We start from the raw sequence: 15,779 nt of genomic DNA, 5'->3' as shown, positions 1-15,779 counted from the left end.
TAGTGAACCGCTTGTGGTTGGGAGAAATAACCACGAAGATAGAGTGGAGAGAAATGGGTACAAGTATAAGGACTTTATGACTTGCAAGCCATCGACCTTCACTGGAAAAAAAGATCCTGTCGGAGTAATGGATTGGATCTCGGAAATGGAATTGGATTTCATGACTTGTGGTTGCCAATGCAAGTTACAAACCACATTTGCAGTGCGTCAGTTCAGGGGTAGTGCTGCTCGTTGGTGGAACACTTTGGGGAAAACCCTAAGCCCTAATGAGCCATTGCAACTGACTTGGGCAGAGTTTTTGGTGCACTTCAAGCGCAAGTACTGTTCTGCCCAAAACGTGCTTGAGTTAGAAAACCAATTTCTAACGTTGAAGAAGGGGAGTATGACCGTTGATGAATACACAAATAACTTCACAGACAAAATGGAGTTTGCTTTGCGTATTGTCCCAGATGAGCTGGCAAAAATTGATAGATACGGAAAGGGACTTCCATGGGAGTACGCGGTGCCAGTACGTCAGGCACTTACATTGGAGGCAGCTGTCTGGGCTGTCAAGTCTGTTGAAGATATGATTAAGGGGAGAGCCGCCAACAATGTTGAAGTTGGCGAAAAGAGAAAGTTTGAAGGAACTTCAGGTTCCAATAAAAAGAACAAGTTCTCGAAGACTGGTTCGAGAAAATTCGGAGGAGCCGAAGCCAAGTGGTGTGACAAGTGCAAGAAGAAACATGCTGGGAAATGCAGCGTGGAAGTCACTTGTTACAAATGTTGAAAGCCAGGGCATTATGCCAATGAATGCACCTTCAATAAGAACGTCTGTTTTGGGTTCCATGAAAAGGGCATATTTTGAGGGATTGTCCGAAAAAGAAGGACGCAGCAAAACCCAATCTTCCACCAAAGCCGAAGGCGAGAGCCTTCCAGATGACACTTGAAGCTGCGAAAGAAGAAGCCGATGTCGCTTCAGGTACCTTTCTCGTAAACGAATTGCATGGCCAAATTTTGTTTGATTCTGAAGCCAATTACTCCTTTATTTCGCATGAATTTGATAGAAAACTAGTTTTGCCTGTAGATAGACTAGTTAATGCTATAATAGTCGAGATTGCTAGTGGCAAGTTTGTACCTGTTAGCCATCGTATGAAAAACATCTTCATTGACTTGCATGGGAATAAGTTCAATGAGGAATTATTGCCTATAGAGTTAAATGGTTTCGACATAGTTTTAGGAATGGATTGGCTTAGCGCCAATGATGCCGAAATATTGTGTAGAAAGAAGATAGTAAAAGTAAACCCGCCAGGGAAAGAGTCATTTATGGTGTATGGAGACAAACGCAGAGTAAACTCTGGAATCATTTCCCTAATAAAAGCCAGAAAGTATTTGACCAAGGGATGTACATCATATCTAGCGTTCGTGATCGATGCTAAGAAGGAAAAGAAGGAGGTGCAGAATATTCCGGTGGTGTGTGATTATTCGGAAGTCTTTCCCGAAGATCTTCCCGGATTGCCCCCTGATCGACAAGTAGAATTTCGTATCGACTTGTTACCAGGAACGACGCCGATAGCAAAAGCACCGTATCGATTAGCAACAACATAGATGAAAGAACTTATGACACAACTTCAGGAGTTACTGGACAAAGGTTTTATTCGACCTAGTTCATCACCCTGGGGAGCCCCGGTGTTATTTGTAAAGAAGAAAGACGGGAGCATGAGAATGTGCATCGATTACAGAGAACTGAATAAAGCGACAATAAAGAACAAGTACCCGTTGCCGAGGATCGATGACCTGTTCGATCAGTTACAAGGTTCGAGCTATTTCTCGAAGATCGATCTTAGGTCAGGATACCATCAACTAAAGGTGAGAGAGCAGGATATCGAAAAGATTGCGTTCAGAACAAGATATGGACACTATGAATTTTTGGTTATGTCGTTCGGACTAACCAATGCCCCAGCAGCTTTCATGGATTTGATGAACAGGGTTTGTAAACCATACCTTGATAAATCCGTGATAGTATTCATAGATGATATCTTGATTTATTCGAAAAGCAAGTAGGAGCATGACAAGCATCTGCGTGAAGTGCTAGAAGTTCTGAAAAAGGAGAAGCAGTATGCAAAGTTCTCCAAATTTGAATTTTGGATTCAAGAAGTCCAATTTTTAGGTCATGTGGTTAACCAAAAAGGAATAATGGTTGACCCAGCAAAGATTGAAGTTGTGATGAAGTGGGAACAACCAAAAAGTCCTACGGAGATTCGAAGCTTTTTAGGATTAGCCGGATATTATCGCCGATTTATCCAAGGCTTTTCTTCGATTGCTACTCCATTAACAGCTTTGACCCACAAATGAGCTACTTATACTTGGAATGAGAAGCATAAGGAAGCCTTTGAGAAGTTAAAGAAGAGATTGTGTGAAGCACCGATTCTTTTGCTACCTGAAGGAGTTGATGACTTCGCAGTTTATAGTGATGCCTCTAGAGTTGGGTTAGGTTGTGTTCTGACCCAAAGGGATAAAGTGATAGCGTATGCATCGAGACAATTGAAAGAACATGAAAAGAACTACCCCACTCATGATCTGGAGTTGGCAGCGGTAGTATTCGCCTTAAAGATATAGAGGCACTATCTTTATGGTACTAAATGCAAACTTTTCACTGATCATAAGAGTCTTCAATATCTCTTTAATTAGAAAGACTTGAACATGAGGCAACGGCGCTGGCTAGAGTTACTCAAGGACTACGACTATGAGATACTTTACCACCCTGGTAAAGCAAATGTTGTTGCTGATGCTCTCAGTCGGAAGGTAAATCTTGAAAAGAAAAGGCCAAGAGCGTTGAGAATTGAAGTTGTCTCAACAATTGTGGAAAGTATAAAGAACGCTCACGAGGAAGCTTTAGAGAAAAATGACCGAAAGGAGGAACGTTTGGGTAAAACGTTGGTGTTTGATACAAACGGTCAAGGACTGAAGATATTCAAAGATAGGATTTGGGTACCTAAGACGGGAGGAGTAAGAGATCTTCTGATGGAAGAAGCTCACAAGACCATGTACTCGATTCATCCCGGCAGCACAAAAATGTATAGCGATCTAAAACCCTATTACTGGTGGCCGACGATGAAGCTCGATGTTGCTAAGTATGTGGCCGAGTGTGTAACTTGTGCTGGGGTTAAGGCACAACATCAGAAACCGTATGGGAGTTTAGAACCTTTACATGTACCCATGGGTAAATGGGAAGACATTACCATGGATTTTGTGACTAAACTGCCTAGAACAAGGAACGGTCAAGACATGATTTGGGTGGTCGTTGATCGCTTCACTAAGAGTGCGCATTTCATAGCAGCCAACGAGAAATAGTCTATGGATAAACTTGCGAATTCTTACGTGAAGGAAATTGTGAGGCTTCACGGTGTTCCGTTAACGATTGTATCCGATCGTGACAGCCGTTTTACCTCAAGGTTTTGGAGGAGTCTACAAGAGGAATTGGGTACCAAGTTGTGTTTGAGTACAGCTTACCATCCGCAAACCGATGGTCAAAGCGAACGAACAATTCAAACGTTGGAGGATATGCTGAGAGCATATACCCTGGAATTTCAAGGTAACTGGGATGAACATTTTACCTTTAGTAGAATTTTCCTATAATAATAGTTTCCATTCAAGCATTAAGATGGCACCTTATCACGCTTTGTATGGAGAAAAGTGTCGAATGTCGTCATGTTGGCTGGAAGATGGGGAAAAGCAGTTTATGGGACCTGAAATAGTCCATCAGACTGCTGAAAAGTTGAAAGTGATTAGGGAAAGGATGTTGGCAGCTCAAGATCGACAAAAGAGTTATGCTGACAAGAAAAGTCAATCGATATCATTCGAAGTTGGAGATTCAGTTTTACTTAAAGTCTCGCTGTGGAAGGGACTTATAAGATTTGGTAAAAGGGGAAAATTGAGTCCAAGGTTTATTGGACCATTTAAAGTTCTTTAGAGGATCGGGAATCAAGCTTATAAGCTAGAATTACCGGAAGAACTGGAGGGTATTCATAACACCTTTCATGTGTGTTATTTGAGAAAGTTCACGGGAGATGTGCCCGACATAATTCTCATTTCTGAATTAAGGTTGGATGAAAACAAGAGGTTGATTGAAGAACCTGATGCAATCGTTGACCGTAAGACTAAGAAGTTGCGACGCAAGATGGTCGATTTAGCGTTTGTGCGTTGGAAACATACGAATTGGTCAAATCTCACCTGGTAAACGGAGAGTGACATGATGAGTCGCTACCCGCATTTGTTTGCTGATGTGTGATTCCGGGGACGGAATCATCCTAAGAGGGAGAGAATTGTAATGCCCGTGTTTCTAGGCTAGGCATTAATATTGACGTGATAGTCTAGGTTAACCTTTGTAACTCATTTTGAAGAAATGAAAAGGAATTATGTAAATATTATGTGAATTATGTGTTTTATGCTTAATTACTAGGATTTAATTAATTAAAAATAAAAACGAACGTCAAAAATAAATATTAGATAAAGCCGATATCTATTAAGAAAGTTGTAGTGGTCGTGACAAGGATTACAGATATATAAAGAATACCGAAATCCGAGTTATAACGAAGAAGTTATGATATTTCGAAGTTTCACGACAAAACCGGCACGGTGCCGAATGACGTAAAAAGTGAGTTTTTGATAAATTAATTTTTAGCCTTAGTGATCTAAACGAAAGTTGTAGTGTTCGTTAAACTGAGAGTCTGTATAAAAAGAACGTCCAAATCTGACTTCGTATGAAGAAGTTATGATTTTTCTAAGTTTCAGCTTAGCAGTAGACAGCTAAAAACTCGAATTTTAGATCGAGTGAGTTTTAGCCGACACAACCTAAACGAGAACCGAAGGTCTCGTCAATAGTAGTACAACGGTAAAAAGACAGACGAAAACGGACGTCGGATGAAGAAGTTATGAATTTTTTCGCATACGGAGTCCGTATGCGAAAGTTATGGATTTTAGATGTTTTTGCACAAAAATCGAGAAAAAATGTCAAATCCGAGAAATTTCGCATAGGTGGACTTCGGCCACGTCACCCTCGCTCAAAACGTGCCACGTGTCCGAAATCTGCTGAGTCATCTGAAGATGTGGCGCATCTGAGGAGTGACGCGTGTGCAGCCTAGTCCGAACCTCGGACCTAGACTTCGGTCCAATCAGAAGTCAGCAGCACACCACTCGCACGTGCGACCCATGTGACCCCTCTCCGGATCTGCTGCCACCTGGAAGCCTCTCAACCGTTGGATCAGGAACCTCGCCCCTATAAATAGAAGGATGCGAGACCTCCCGGTGATACTTTGAAAAATTGTCATTTTAACCCCTCTTTCAATATTTCTTTCATTTCAACTTCCCCCACAGCCCCGGTATTATACGAAACACCCAAAACACGTCCCGAAGTGCCTGAGAAGCCCGAGAAATTTATCTTTTCAGTTTTGAAGCCCAACCTTCGTAGAGCCCGGTTTCTCAATAAAACTCCCGGTTTTATTAGAAACAATTGTTTTAGGAAACGAAGTGCTGCCCGATTATCATCAAATCATGTGAGTGTGTAGTCACTTTCATCTTACACCTAGATATGAAGTATTTTCTATAAAATACGTGCTATGTGTAATTATATTAAGTGTTTATTTGATGTGACTGTTGAACAGATGTTTTATACAAGTTTTAAACTGTATATGTATTTTATCTACAAATATGTTGGGTAGAACATGGGTAGACGAAATAGTCGATGTGTGATAAAATGGTGAGAGGCCCCGATGTTGTTGTTGTTGTTGTTTTAGTCGTCTAGCGGAGTATAGATGACGACCACGGACCTTTCTAGACAGTCCAGTAGAACACTAGCAGGTTCGCAACTTGTAGGTGTTGGTGAACTAAATGTTCATTGGCGTACTCCATCCCCCTCATGGTTGCCTTTAGGACATGTATGGCTGAGGAGTCCCCTTAGCAGTAGTGTCCATCCCGATGATATTCCTTAGGCTAGGTCCCTTGTGATAGGTGTTTAGGGACGTAAAGTGAGGATAACGGGAATGGATAATTAGGGTTATTGTTGATTGGTGCACATAATAAGTTTATTATTATTGTGGGTTGAAAACCCTATATGCTCACCAGGCTCCCAAGCCTGACCCACTCAGCTTTTTATGATTACAGGTAGTGGACCCCGAGCATAGTCGGAGGATGATGAGATATTTTTGGATTATAGGCCAGTAGTTGTAAATAACTGTTGTAAGGCTTATAATGTCTTGTTTATGCTTTTGATCTGTATCGGAACATGACATCCCGAGGTTTTGATATGAAATGAAATTATATATTTCTTAAAGAAAGGTTTTGATAAACTTTTATCATGTTTTGTTTTGGGGACCAATTCCGCAACATCTTTTAAAAGGATTTCTCTGATTTTATTTTTTTAAAAGCATAAATTAAATCGGTCTTTTCTGGCCGAGAAATTAGGGGATGTTACAGCCGCCTTTGAGCCCAGAAACCCTAAATCACGTTTTCTCTCCATATTTGTGTGTTTTTAAGCTTGGAAGGTGGATCTTGATGAAAGGAGCTTGAAGATCAAGAAGCTTTGAGCAAGGAACAGTTAAGGATCTAAACTCTACTCCATTTTAGCATCACTTGAAGGTAACAAGTCGTTACCTTGAACTTCCTTCTAGCTAGATCTCTTCATGCTTGAGATTAGGGCTATTCTAGCATGATTGGTCATTTGGTGATTCATTTCGGGTATTGGGCAAGATCTGAAGTTGCAACTTTAGATCTAGGTTCATCTTGGTTCTTATGGTCATAAAGTTTCAGCCTTTAGCAGGATAATGCATTTCCCTCACTTACAACCTCTTCTCTAGCTTGATTTTGGCCATTAACACCTTGCATATATGTAAAGTTTGCAACTTTACGTAGGAAGTATGCTTTAGGAACTCAGATCTGCAATATGGAGCTTTGGGGTAGCTTATAAGCATCTGAATAGAGAAAGGACTGAAGAGATTCGACGAGTTGCATGGCCAACTCGGCGAGTCCGATGAAGATTATCCTTGAGGGTTTTTGCATGAACTCGGCGAGTCAGTAGGATGACTCGACGAGCCAGTTAGGGTTTCCTCGACTGTGAACACGTATGGACTCGACGAGTTGTCTGGAAACTCGACGAGTCAACTGGGAGGTTTCACGACTTCTCGAGTTCTGGAAGGACTCGACGAGTCAGTGATCTGCACTCGACGAGTTGGGTCAATATGGACTGTTGACCTTGACCGTTGACCTTGACTTTGACCAAGGGTCGACTAGTTTACTTCTGGGGGTATTTTGGTAACTCAGAAATTTATGGAAATGGTCTTATGGTAAATATAGGTGGTGGAGTTCGTGACTGTGGTTCGAGAGTTTGAGCTTATCACTTCAGATCGACAGTTGTGAGGTGAGTTTTCCTCACTATACTCAAGGGTCTAAGGCACCAAGGTCGGCCCTTTTTTATTGTTATTTTGATATGTTATGCTAGTATGAGCTGTTAGATTAGTATCCTGGTAGATAGGATGGTATTATGTTGCTATGATTTGTAGATCAGTATCCTGGTAGATAGGATGATGTTATGCTAGTATGATCAGTTAGATCGATTTGTTTGTCTGTGGACTGTTATGTGATTAACTGATATATGTGCACATGTTGATTGGTGGTTGAGGCACATCTGCTTTGTGCGAGAGCCAATAGACCTGGGCATTCCAACCCGATGGTTATGGGTCGTGAGTATTCCATTCCGATGATGATTGGACTCGTAGTAGGGGTGAGCGCGGTGCGGTTCGGTGCGGTTATTGGCCAAAACCTCACCACTAACCGCAAATACGGTTGATCCATTTTCAAAACCGCTTGGTGCGGTTATTTTTGCGGTGCGGTTAGGCGGTTATTTTTGCGGTGCGGTTTTGTTTTTTTGTGTTTCGGTTATTAACTGCATGGATTTTGGTGCGGTTATTTTGTGTGGTTTTTAACCGCACTTTAGAATTCAAACAGTTTTAAGAGTTCAAACATATTACTTGTAATAATAAAAACCATAAGGTATAAAACAATTAACTTAAATTACAAACAACTAATATCTTAAAAACGTTAAATCACTAGAAATTAACAATAAATATCTTAAAATTGTCAAATTTCACCATTTTCCAAAGTTAAACATAAGAAAAAACTAACACTTTTGTCTTCTAGAATTTTTTCCTTCTTTCATCCATTAAACTTGTCTTATTTTTAACACTTAATATACTAATAATTAATAAAAAAAATTGTATATAATATATGTGGTGCGATGCGGTTTTTTTGCGGTTTTTGAAAACTAATAACCGCACCGCACCGCAAATTTGCAGTTTTTTAAAAACAGAAAACCTCATCGGTTTTTATTGCGGTTGCGGTTAATTGGTTGCAGTTTATGCAGTTTTTGCGGTTAATTTTAGTTGCGGTGCGGTTTTTGCTCACCCCTAACCCATAGTATGAGAGTATTCCAACCCGATGGTTGTGGACCTGGGGTATTCCATCCCGAGGATGACTAGACCTATAGTATGATTGGCATTCCAACCCAATGGTTGATTGGACCCATAGTATGTTGTTTGTGTTACATGTATGTTGATGTGCGTATGGGTATTTTAGGTGAACTCACTATGCTTCGGGCTTACAGTTGTTGATTTTGTTTCAGGTACTTCTGATGATCGCGGGAAGGCGAAGACATGATCATACACCTCCTGTTGTTTATGATTTATTCTGGGATATTTTGACACTTAACTATTTTGGAAACAAGTTTTGTAATAATCAATGGTTTTGGAATATTTTTAAAAGTTTAATGGTCGGAATACCTTATTCATAAGTGATTGAAATGTAGCGGGAGCATTCGTCAACCCGAAAGGCATAACGAGAAACTCATAATGTCCCTCTTGTGTCCTAAAAGCCGTTTTCGGAACATCTTCTTCTTTCATTCGTATTTGATGATAACCGGACTTTGAATCCAGCCTTGAAAATATCACGGACCCATGTAATTCATCCAAGAGTTCCTCTATGACCGGAATTGGAAATTTGTCAAGAATCATGGCCTTATTCAGTGCTCTGTAGTCGACGCAAAACTGCCAGCTCCCATCTTTTTTTTACTAACAATACAGGACTAGAGAAGGGACTCGTGCTCGGTTGTATGATCCTTGCATTCAACATTTATTGAACTAAACACTCTATTTCATTTTTTGTACGTGTGGGTAGCGGTACGGTCTTATGCTGATGGGTGAGGTGCCGTCTTTCAAGGTGATAGCATGATTCTGGCTACGAATAGGAGGTAAACCTTCGGGCATCTTAAAGACGTCACTAAAAACTTCTAGCACTGCTTTGACCGGCTCGGAAATCTCGGCTGGGGTAAGCCCCATATACTTTGTTTCAAAGTGTACTAGATACCCTTCCCCCCTCATGTTGAATTAATTTACGAAGTGGCTTGCAAGAGGCACCCATTTTTGACAAGCTCGGGTCGCCCAAGATTGTGACCAACCTATTACCTTCCCAGTATTGCATCCGGAGGTCCAACCAGTTCACTGTCATGTCGTCGAGCGTTTGCAACCATTTTATACCCAAAATCACGTCTGAGCCCCCAAGTTCAAAAGGTAAAAATTCCTCTACGATCCTAACCTCCGGTAGTTCAAGAATGACCTCTTTGCAACACCCATAGCTCCGTGTCATTAACCCGTTACCAAGTTTTACTCTTACAGACGTTGTATCTGTAACATCAATGGTGAGCTCAGCAACAACCTTGGTAGATACAAAGTTGTGGGTTGCTCCACTGTCAATCAAAACCACGACCTCCCGATCCCCGATCTTACCTCTGACCTTCATCGTTCGTGGTGGAGTGAGACCACTGACTGAGTAAAGGGACACCTCTGCCATGTCACAGTGCACCTTGTCTTCAACTTCCTCTTCGCTACCTTCTTCATCATTTTCATCAACGATTAGAACCTGTAATGTCTTGCTAGGGCATTTGTGACTGGGTGCAAATTTACCATCGCACCTAAAGCACAGACCTTTGGCACGTTTTTCAGCTAACTCCGTAGCTGTGAGACGCTTCCTTTTGATCGATCCCACGAGCTGAAAGGTTTTTTGCATCATTCCAACGAAACCAAGACAACAATGCACCCTCCAAACAAGTTGCCATCGCTCGTAACCGGTCCTTACTACTAAATCTGTGAACTTCAAAGTACCGTTCGACACGATACACCCACCCATGCACATCATCCTCGCTAAAAATTGGAATCTTCAGCTTCCGACAGTCCAATAAGGGGTCTCGCTTCTGATTCGACTTACTGGATCGCTTCGAGTTAGTGGTCTTCACTCTTCCATCTGAATCGCTAGACTCTTCTTCCTTGAACTGATCATTATCCTCTGAATCAGACGACGAGCTTTCCAGTCTCTCCTTCCGCTTCTTCTTTGGCCTCTTGACCACCACAGTTAAGTCTGCCACTGCTTTGGTCAGGTCATCTAACTGTGTTGCCACTTCCACCCGATGAGCCTCAGATGCATCGAGCACCCGGTTCCTCCAACGCCGCAAGCCTCTCGGCATTGGTGCCTTTTACCTCAAGTCTTCCGGCCATCAGAACCGTAAAGCTCTGATACCAATTAATACGTTCCCAGGTAAACCTAAGAACTTAGCCTACTATTCGAGCCGCAGAAAACTCCTAAAACGCCAGAAGGCTTCTTTTATTCATAGATAATTCAAACAAAATTAAACCCTATCTTCATTAAGTCCATTAAGTTAAAAAGATACAACATCTTAGAGGGTTGTTTCATTTTGACTAAATCGGCTTAATGAGTTAAGCACTTAATCTAGACAGCTATACATGGTTGTTTCTTTTACTCAATCCGAACAAAATGACTTAATGGGTTAAGCCCAAAACCCTAGCTTAATGAATTAGAGACTAAGGTTGCGTTTAGTTACGGAAAAACAATTTTCATTTTCCGTTTTTTGTTTTTCTTTTTCAATTTTCGTTTTTCGTTTTCATTTTTCATTGAAAAATTTAGAAAACGCGTTTAGTTAAACTTATTCATTTTTCATTTTCAGTTTTAGAAAATTAGAAAACGTGTTTAGATGTGTATTTTTCTATCGGTTTTCATTTTTAGAAAACGGTAGTGGTGGTAGGGTGTGGGTGGGGGCGGTGACGGTAGCTGGTCGGCGACGGTGGTGGTGATGACAGGCGATGGTGGTGGCGGTGGCAATTGTGTCAGTGGTGGTGATGGCGGCGGCAGCCGTGGTGGTGGTGCTAGTGACGAGTTAGTGGTGGTTGTGGTGGTGATGGTGATGGTAGGTCGGTGATTTTGGTGGTGGTGTTGGGTGGGTGGGGGTGCGGGTGTGTGTTTGTGTGTGTATGTGTGTGTTTGTGGGGGTAGGTGTGGGTTTGTGTGTGTGTGGGTGTGTGTGTCTGTGAGGGTGGGGGTGGGGGTAGGTGTAGGTTTGTGTGTGTGGGGGTGTGTGTGTCTGTGAGGGTGGGGGTGGGGGTAGGTGTGGGTTTGTGTGTGTGGGTGTGGGTGGGTATGTGTGTGAGTGTGTTTGTGTGTGTGGGTGCGTTGGTGGGTATGTATGTGTGTGTGTGTGTTTGTGGGTGGGTGTGTGTGTGGGTGGGTATGTATGTGTGTATGTTTGTGGGTGGGTATGTATGTGTGTGTGCGGGTGGGTGTGTGTGTGTGGGTGGGTATGTATGTGTGTGTGTGTTTGTGGGTTGGTGTGTGTGTGTGTGTGTGTGTGTGTGCGGGTGGGTGTGTGGGTGGGGTGGGTATGTATGTGTGTGTGTGTGGGTGGGGGGTGTTAAGGTGGGGGTAGGTAGAGGTGGATGGGTTGGGAGTGGGTGTGTGTTTATATTTTGACAAATTTTTGCAATTAAAAAAATGTGGAAAACAATGATTATCAGTTTTCCAAAAATTTCCAACTTCTTTGTAATTTTAGAAAACTGAAAATTTTCATTTTCCGTGAAAAATTTAGAAAAATAGACGAACTAAACGCATTTTCAAAATTCTCATTTTTCTTGGAAAATTTTTCCAGAAAACGGCTCATTTTCCGCAACTAAACGCACCCTAACCATTTACCTATGTACCATTTTTCTTTTTTACTCGAACTAAAGTCATCTCATACTAAGATTGATGAATATTATGAAATTTGTTTAATGAGTAAGGATAAAATGGTGGTGGACCCATGTAGTAATAAAAAAAAAAAAAAAAAAAAAAAAAAAAAAAAAAAAAAAAAAAGTCATTTCCCATTCAGTCGGTGTACCCATGTTGTAATTTAATAATGGGGAAAGAATGAAGCATCCCCTTAAAATGGTAAGCTGTAATGTTTTTTTACTTAAAAACAACTTAACAAAAAAAAAAGGATAGTGAAGTGCATACAGTGGAATAACAAGAGATGCAATAATCAGGATGTCGAAGTAGAGCTAGTGTTGTCTCTGCAACCAAAACCAAATCATTTTAAACATCTAAATCACAAGAACATGTGACTAGTAAAGACTCAAGATTTGTAAATGTTTTTGGCTAATTAGATGATAGATAATGACTGATATTTGTAATGGTTCATATATCCAAATTGTATATATAACATGTAAAAATCATTCATTACCTTGTAATATATAGCTCAAGCCACGATGGCTGGATGTATCAGCTGTCTCAGCAATCCGATTGAGATCCTTTTGCATTGATCTACCAGTTAACTCATCACCAAATCAGCAATAAAGATGGATCAAATTTGTAAATGAAATTGAGGTTATGGCTGCTTAGATATCGGCAATAGTTGAAAGAGCATATAACCTGAAGCTTGAGAATACTTGTTTTCGAGGCAGGCAGAATACGTGATAAGATTTGTGTTAAGATTTTATTCATTATACGAATCATTTCACAAACCATATATACGAAACATACGACAACCAAGATGAATATGGACGCCAACAATTCGCCTTCATCCGCTCGCCTATTGCCACCCAGCCCATATGACGTCGGATACGATGACGACGATGAATAAGAAGAATATGACGACGATGAATATGATGACGTCGGCGTTGTTGATGAAGAATACGACGTGGAAGAATATGACGACTGCGGAGACGATGAAGAAGAAGAAAATGAGCTCCCGCCCATTCGACCACCGGAAGCAGCCAACGCAACGGAGCCATGGTGATGATCGTACAGAAATAACAAACCCAATAAAACTCCAAGGGGATATTGTAAGGTCTTCAGGACATTTTTGATTGATCTCCAAGACGCTTCCTTCATACTACTGCTGATAGCAACTGCTTTCAAATCGTTATCCTCCCGGCATGTATTTCCACCAACACCATTTTCCCCTTTGGGCTTAGGGCTCAAACAGAAGCATTTAGTTCTCAATTTGGGGGAATATTTGATTCCCTTGTAAGGATAAGGAGTGTATTTCAGTTTGAAAGCATGATTATTGCCGGACGACAATTTGATTGGGAAAGAACGAAGTGGAGGCAAACGAAACGTCTGTTGGAGCGAAGGGTTGAAACTGAACCTGGCTTCTAGCAGGAAAGGTGTGTTCGCCATGAGAGGACGTCGGATGTTGCAGAACAATCAGGAGTAGGATTCGATATGGCCATATGGGGAATTTGGTGGCGGCGCTGGCGGTTGTGAAAGGACGAACGAAGGACGACAATAGGGGTGGGCCCAAGGCCCGGTTGGTTTGACAAGTGTACTTTTTTTTTTCAAACAGAAATCCGTCAACTTATTTTTTTATTAATAAACATAACTTTTTATTAAATACCCATAGCATAATAACAATAAAGAAAATTTTAGATTACAAAAAACAAAAAAAAAAAAATAAAATAAAAGGGTTAATGACCTAGAAGGATAACGAACTTTGTGTTTGTCCATATTTAGATAACCATGTTTTTTTCATACACGTTTGACCTGTTTAAAATAGGATAATATGATTGGTAAGGTCATCTTCAATGGATTAAACCCATGGAGAGTTGTATGAAATGTCAAGTAGGAAAGAAAATGTATACATTCATTTAAATTCTTAAAAAATTCATAAATTTCTATTACAATTCCATTGAACCGTTCCATGGCCATTCAACCCCACACACTCTCTCCTCTTTAATTATTATATTCACATTTATTCTATTAAAGTCTCATACAACTCCCGTTGTGGATGGCCTAATTACCAGTGATATTACCATATTATGAATGGATAAAATAAGTTTACTGGTAAAATGTGTACGAAAAAACATGGTTACCTAAATGTGAACAAAAACCAAAGTTCCTTACCCATTTTGGTAATATTGGGTTCTTTATGTTAAGTGCAAGTAGTCATAAGACTCATTGATGTGATATGAAATCGGGCCATCATGTATTGGTGTCATATCTCGAGTAGGTGACGTTAGTAAGTTCCTGACTTAATTCTTGGCTGCCATCACAAAACAAAACCGTGAGAACCATCTCGAGGATTATACCCTAAGAGCAAGCTATGATAGTCAAGTTAGATTGGTGTGTATGAGGATATGGTTTCTCCTGGATTGAGAACCATCTCTTCCCGGAAGAGTGTATGTATACAGTGGAGGCTCATGTCTGAGAATGAGAGATCCTCCTTATGGAGGAGGAGGTGTTGTATTTATAAATCTAGGTGAATGGACAATTAGTTTAGGCTTAGGTCAACACAATTCAAGCCCAGATATTCGTGGGATAGGTTGTGCTGCAAGGCCTCTAAAGTGTACACAACCTAGCCCCCGACTGGTTGGGCCTAAGCTGAGCTGACCCAAGACATAACCATCTCCTCATACACATCGATCTAACTTGATCGTCGGAACTTGCTCCTGGGTTACAGTCCTTGAGGCCGTTATTTTGTTCTCTAATGGCAACTAGGAATCAAGTCAAGAACCTACTAACGACATCTACTTCAGATCTACAGTCCAGATCTGACACCAAGACCTGATGGCCTGATTCCATGTCATATAAGTGTATCTTATGACTACTTGCATTTACCAGAAAGAACCTAATATTACTGTCACACCCCCGAACCAGGACGACGGAAACGTCCAGGGGCGGATGAAGTCATTGTATAGTATCATAACAATTGAATATGAATGAAACATAGCAACCAAACGACATACATTGAGATAACAAACTTACATTGTTTACATATTTTATTTGTTCACAAATTACACAAAATTGACAGAAATGTAAATCTCATAATGCAGCAAAAATATCCAATTCCCATTGTCCAAGTATCTGCTTACTTGTTTCCTGAGAATACAAGTCATTTTGAAAAGCGTCAACATAGAATGTTGGTGAGTTCATAAGCATTTTGTATGAAAACGGTTTGTAACATCTTTGTTTGAAATGATTTGTATGATTCTAGAAAATCCAATTTTCTATGAAAATGGTTTGTAAGTCTCGTTCCAAAACAGTGAATATATGCATGCATGTCCTTTGTTTTCTTTTGTTTGTAATTGTAAGTTCCCAAAAAATCCTATATTTTCTGTTGTATCAAAAACTGTGGTCTTAAACCCAAAAAATCCTATATTTTCTGTTGTATCAAAAAATGCAGTTTTATATTTTATAAAACTGGTGAAGTGTAAGCTTCCCGTAAATCAAGATAGTATTGTTAATCCCTAAGTAAGTTATTATAACCATGCTTGATGTGATTGTTATGCCTGTTACGACTTTCTTCAGGCGTCGGAATCAGTAAGATATTTGTTACCCTAGACTGGCCCCGTCTAGCTGTAGCGAACAGCTTAGGTGTGGGGGTGTCAATCCATATAGATCTATACACAACTATCTCGCTCTCCCTCCAGGAGACT

At 40.6% G+C, this 15,779-nt stretch overlaps 1 protein-coding gene across 1 annotated transcript in view; it reads right to left on the bottom strand.

The window, feature by feature from the left end:
• LOC145158030 (uncharacterized) overlaps window positions 1-13,524 on the bottom strand; it is a 29,537-nt gene extending 16,013 nt beyond the window's left edge. The window contains exons 1-3 of the mRNA XM_079076991.1: window positions 12,914-13,524; window positions 12,587-12,666; window positions 12,361-12,416 (exon numbers count right to left, since the gene is read on the bottom strand). Coding sequence (XP_078933117.1) covers window positions 12,361-12,416; window positions 12,587-12,666; window positions 12,914-13,524 — 747 coding nt within the window. The remainder of the gene's footprint in view (window positions 1-12,360; window positions 12,417-12,586; window positions 12,667-12,913) is intronic.
• Between the last annotated feature and the right edge of the window lie 2,255 nt (window positions 13,525-15,779).

Source organism: Lactuca virosa, chromosome 2 (genome assembly GCF_052849685.1).
Source record: "Lactuca virosa cultivar CGN04683 chromosome 2, Lactuca_virosa_CGN04683_v6, whole genome shotgun sequence".
NCBI classification, from domain to species: domain Eukaryota; kingdom Viridiplantae; phylum Streptophyta; class Magnoliopsida; order Asterales; family Asteraceae; genus Lactuca; species Lactuca virosa.
Note: the sequence above shows the minus strand (reverse complement) of the source record. Positions and strands in the feature narration are given on the sequence as shown.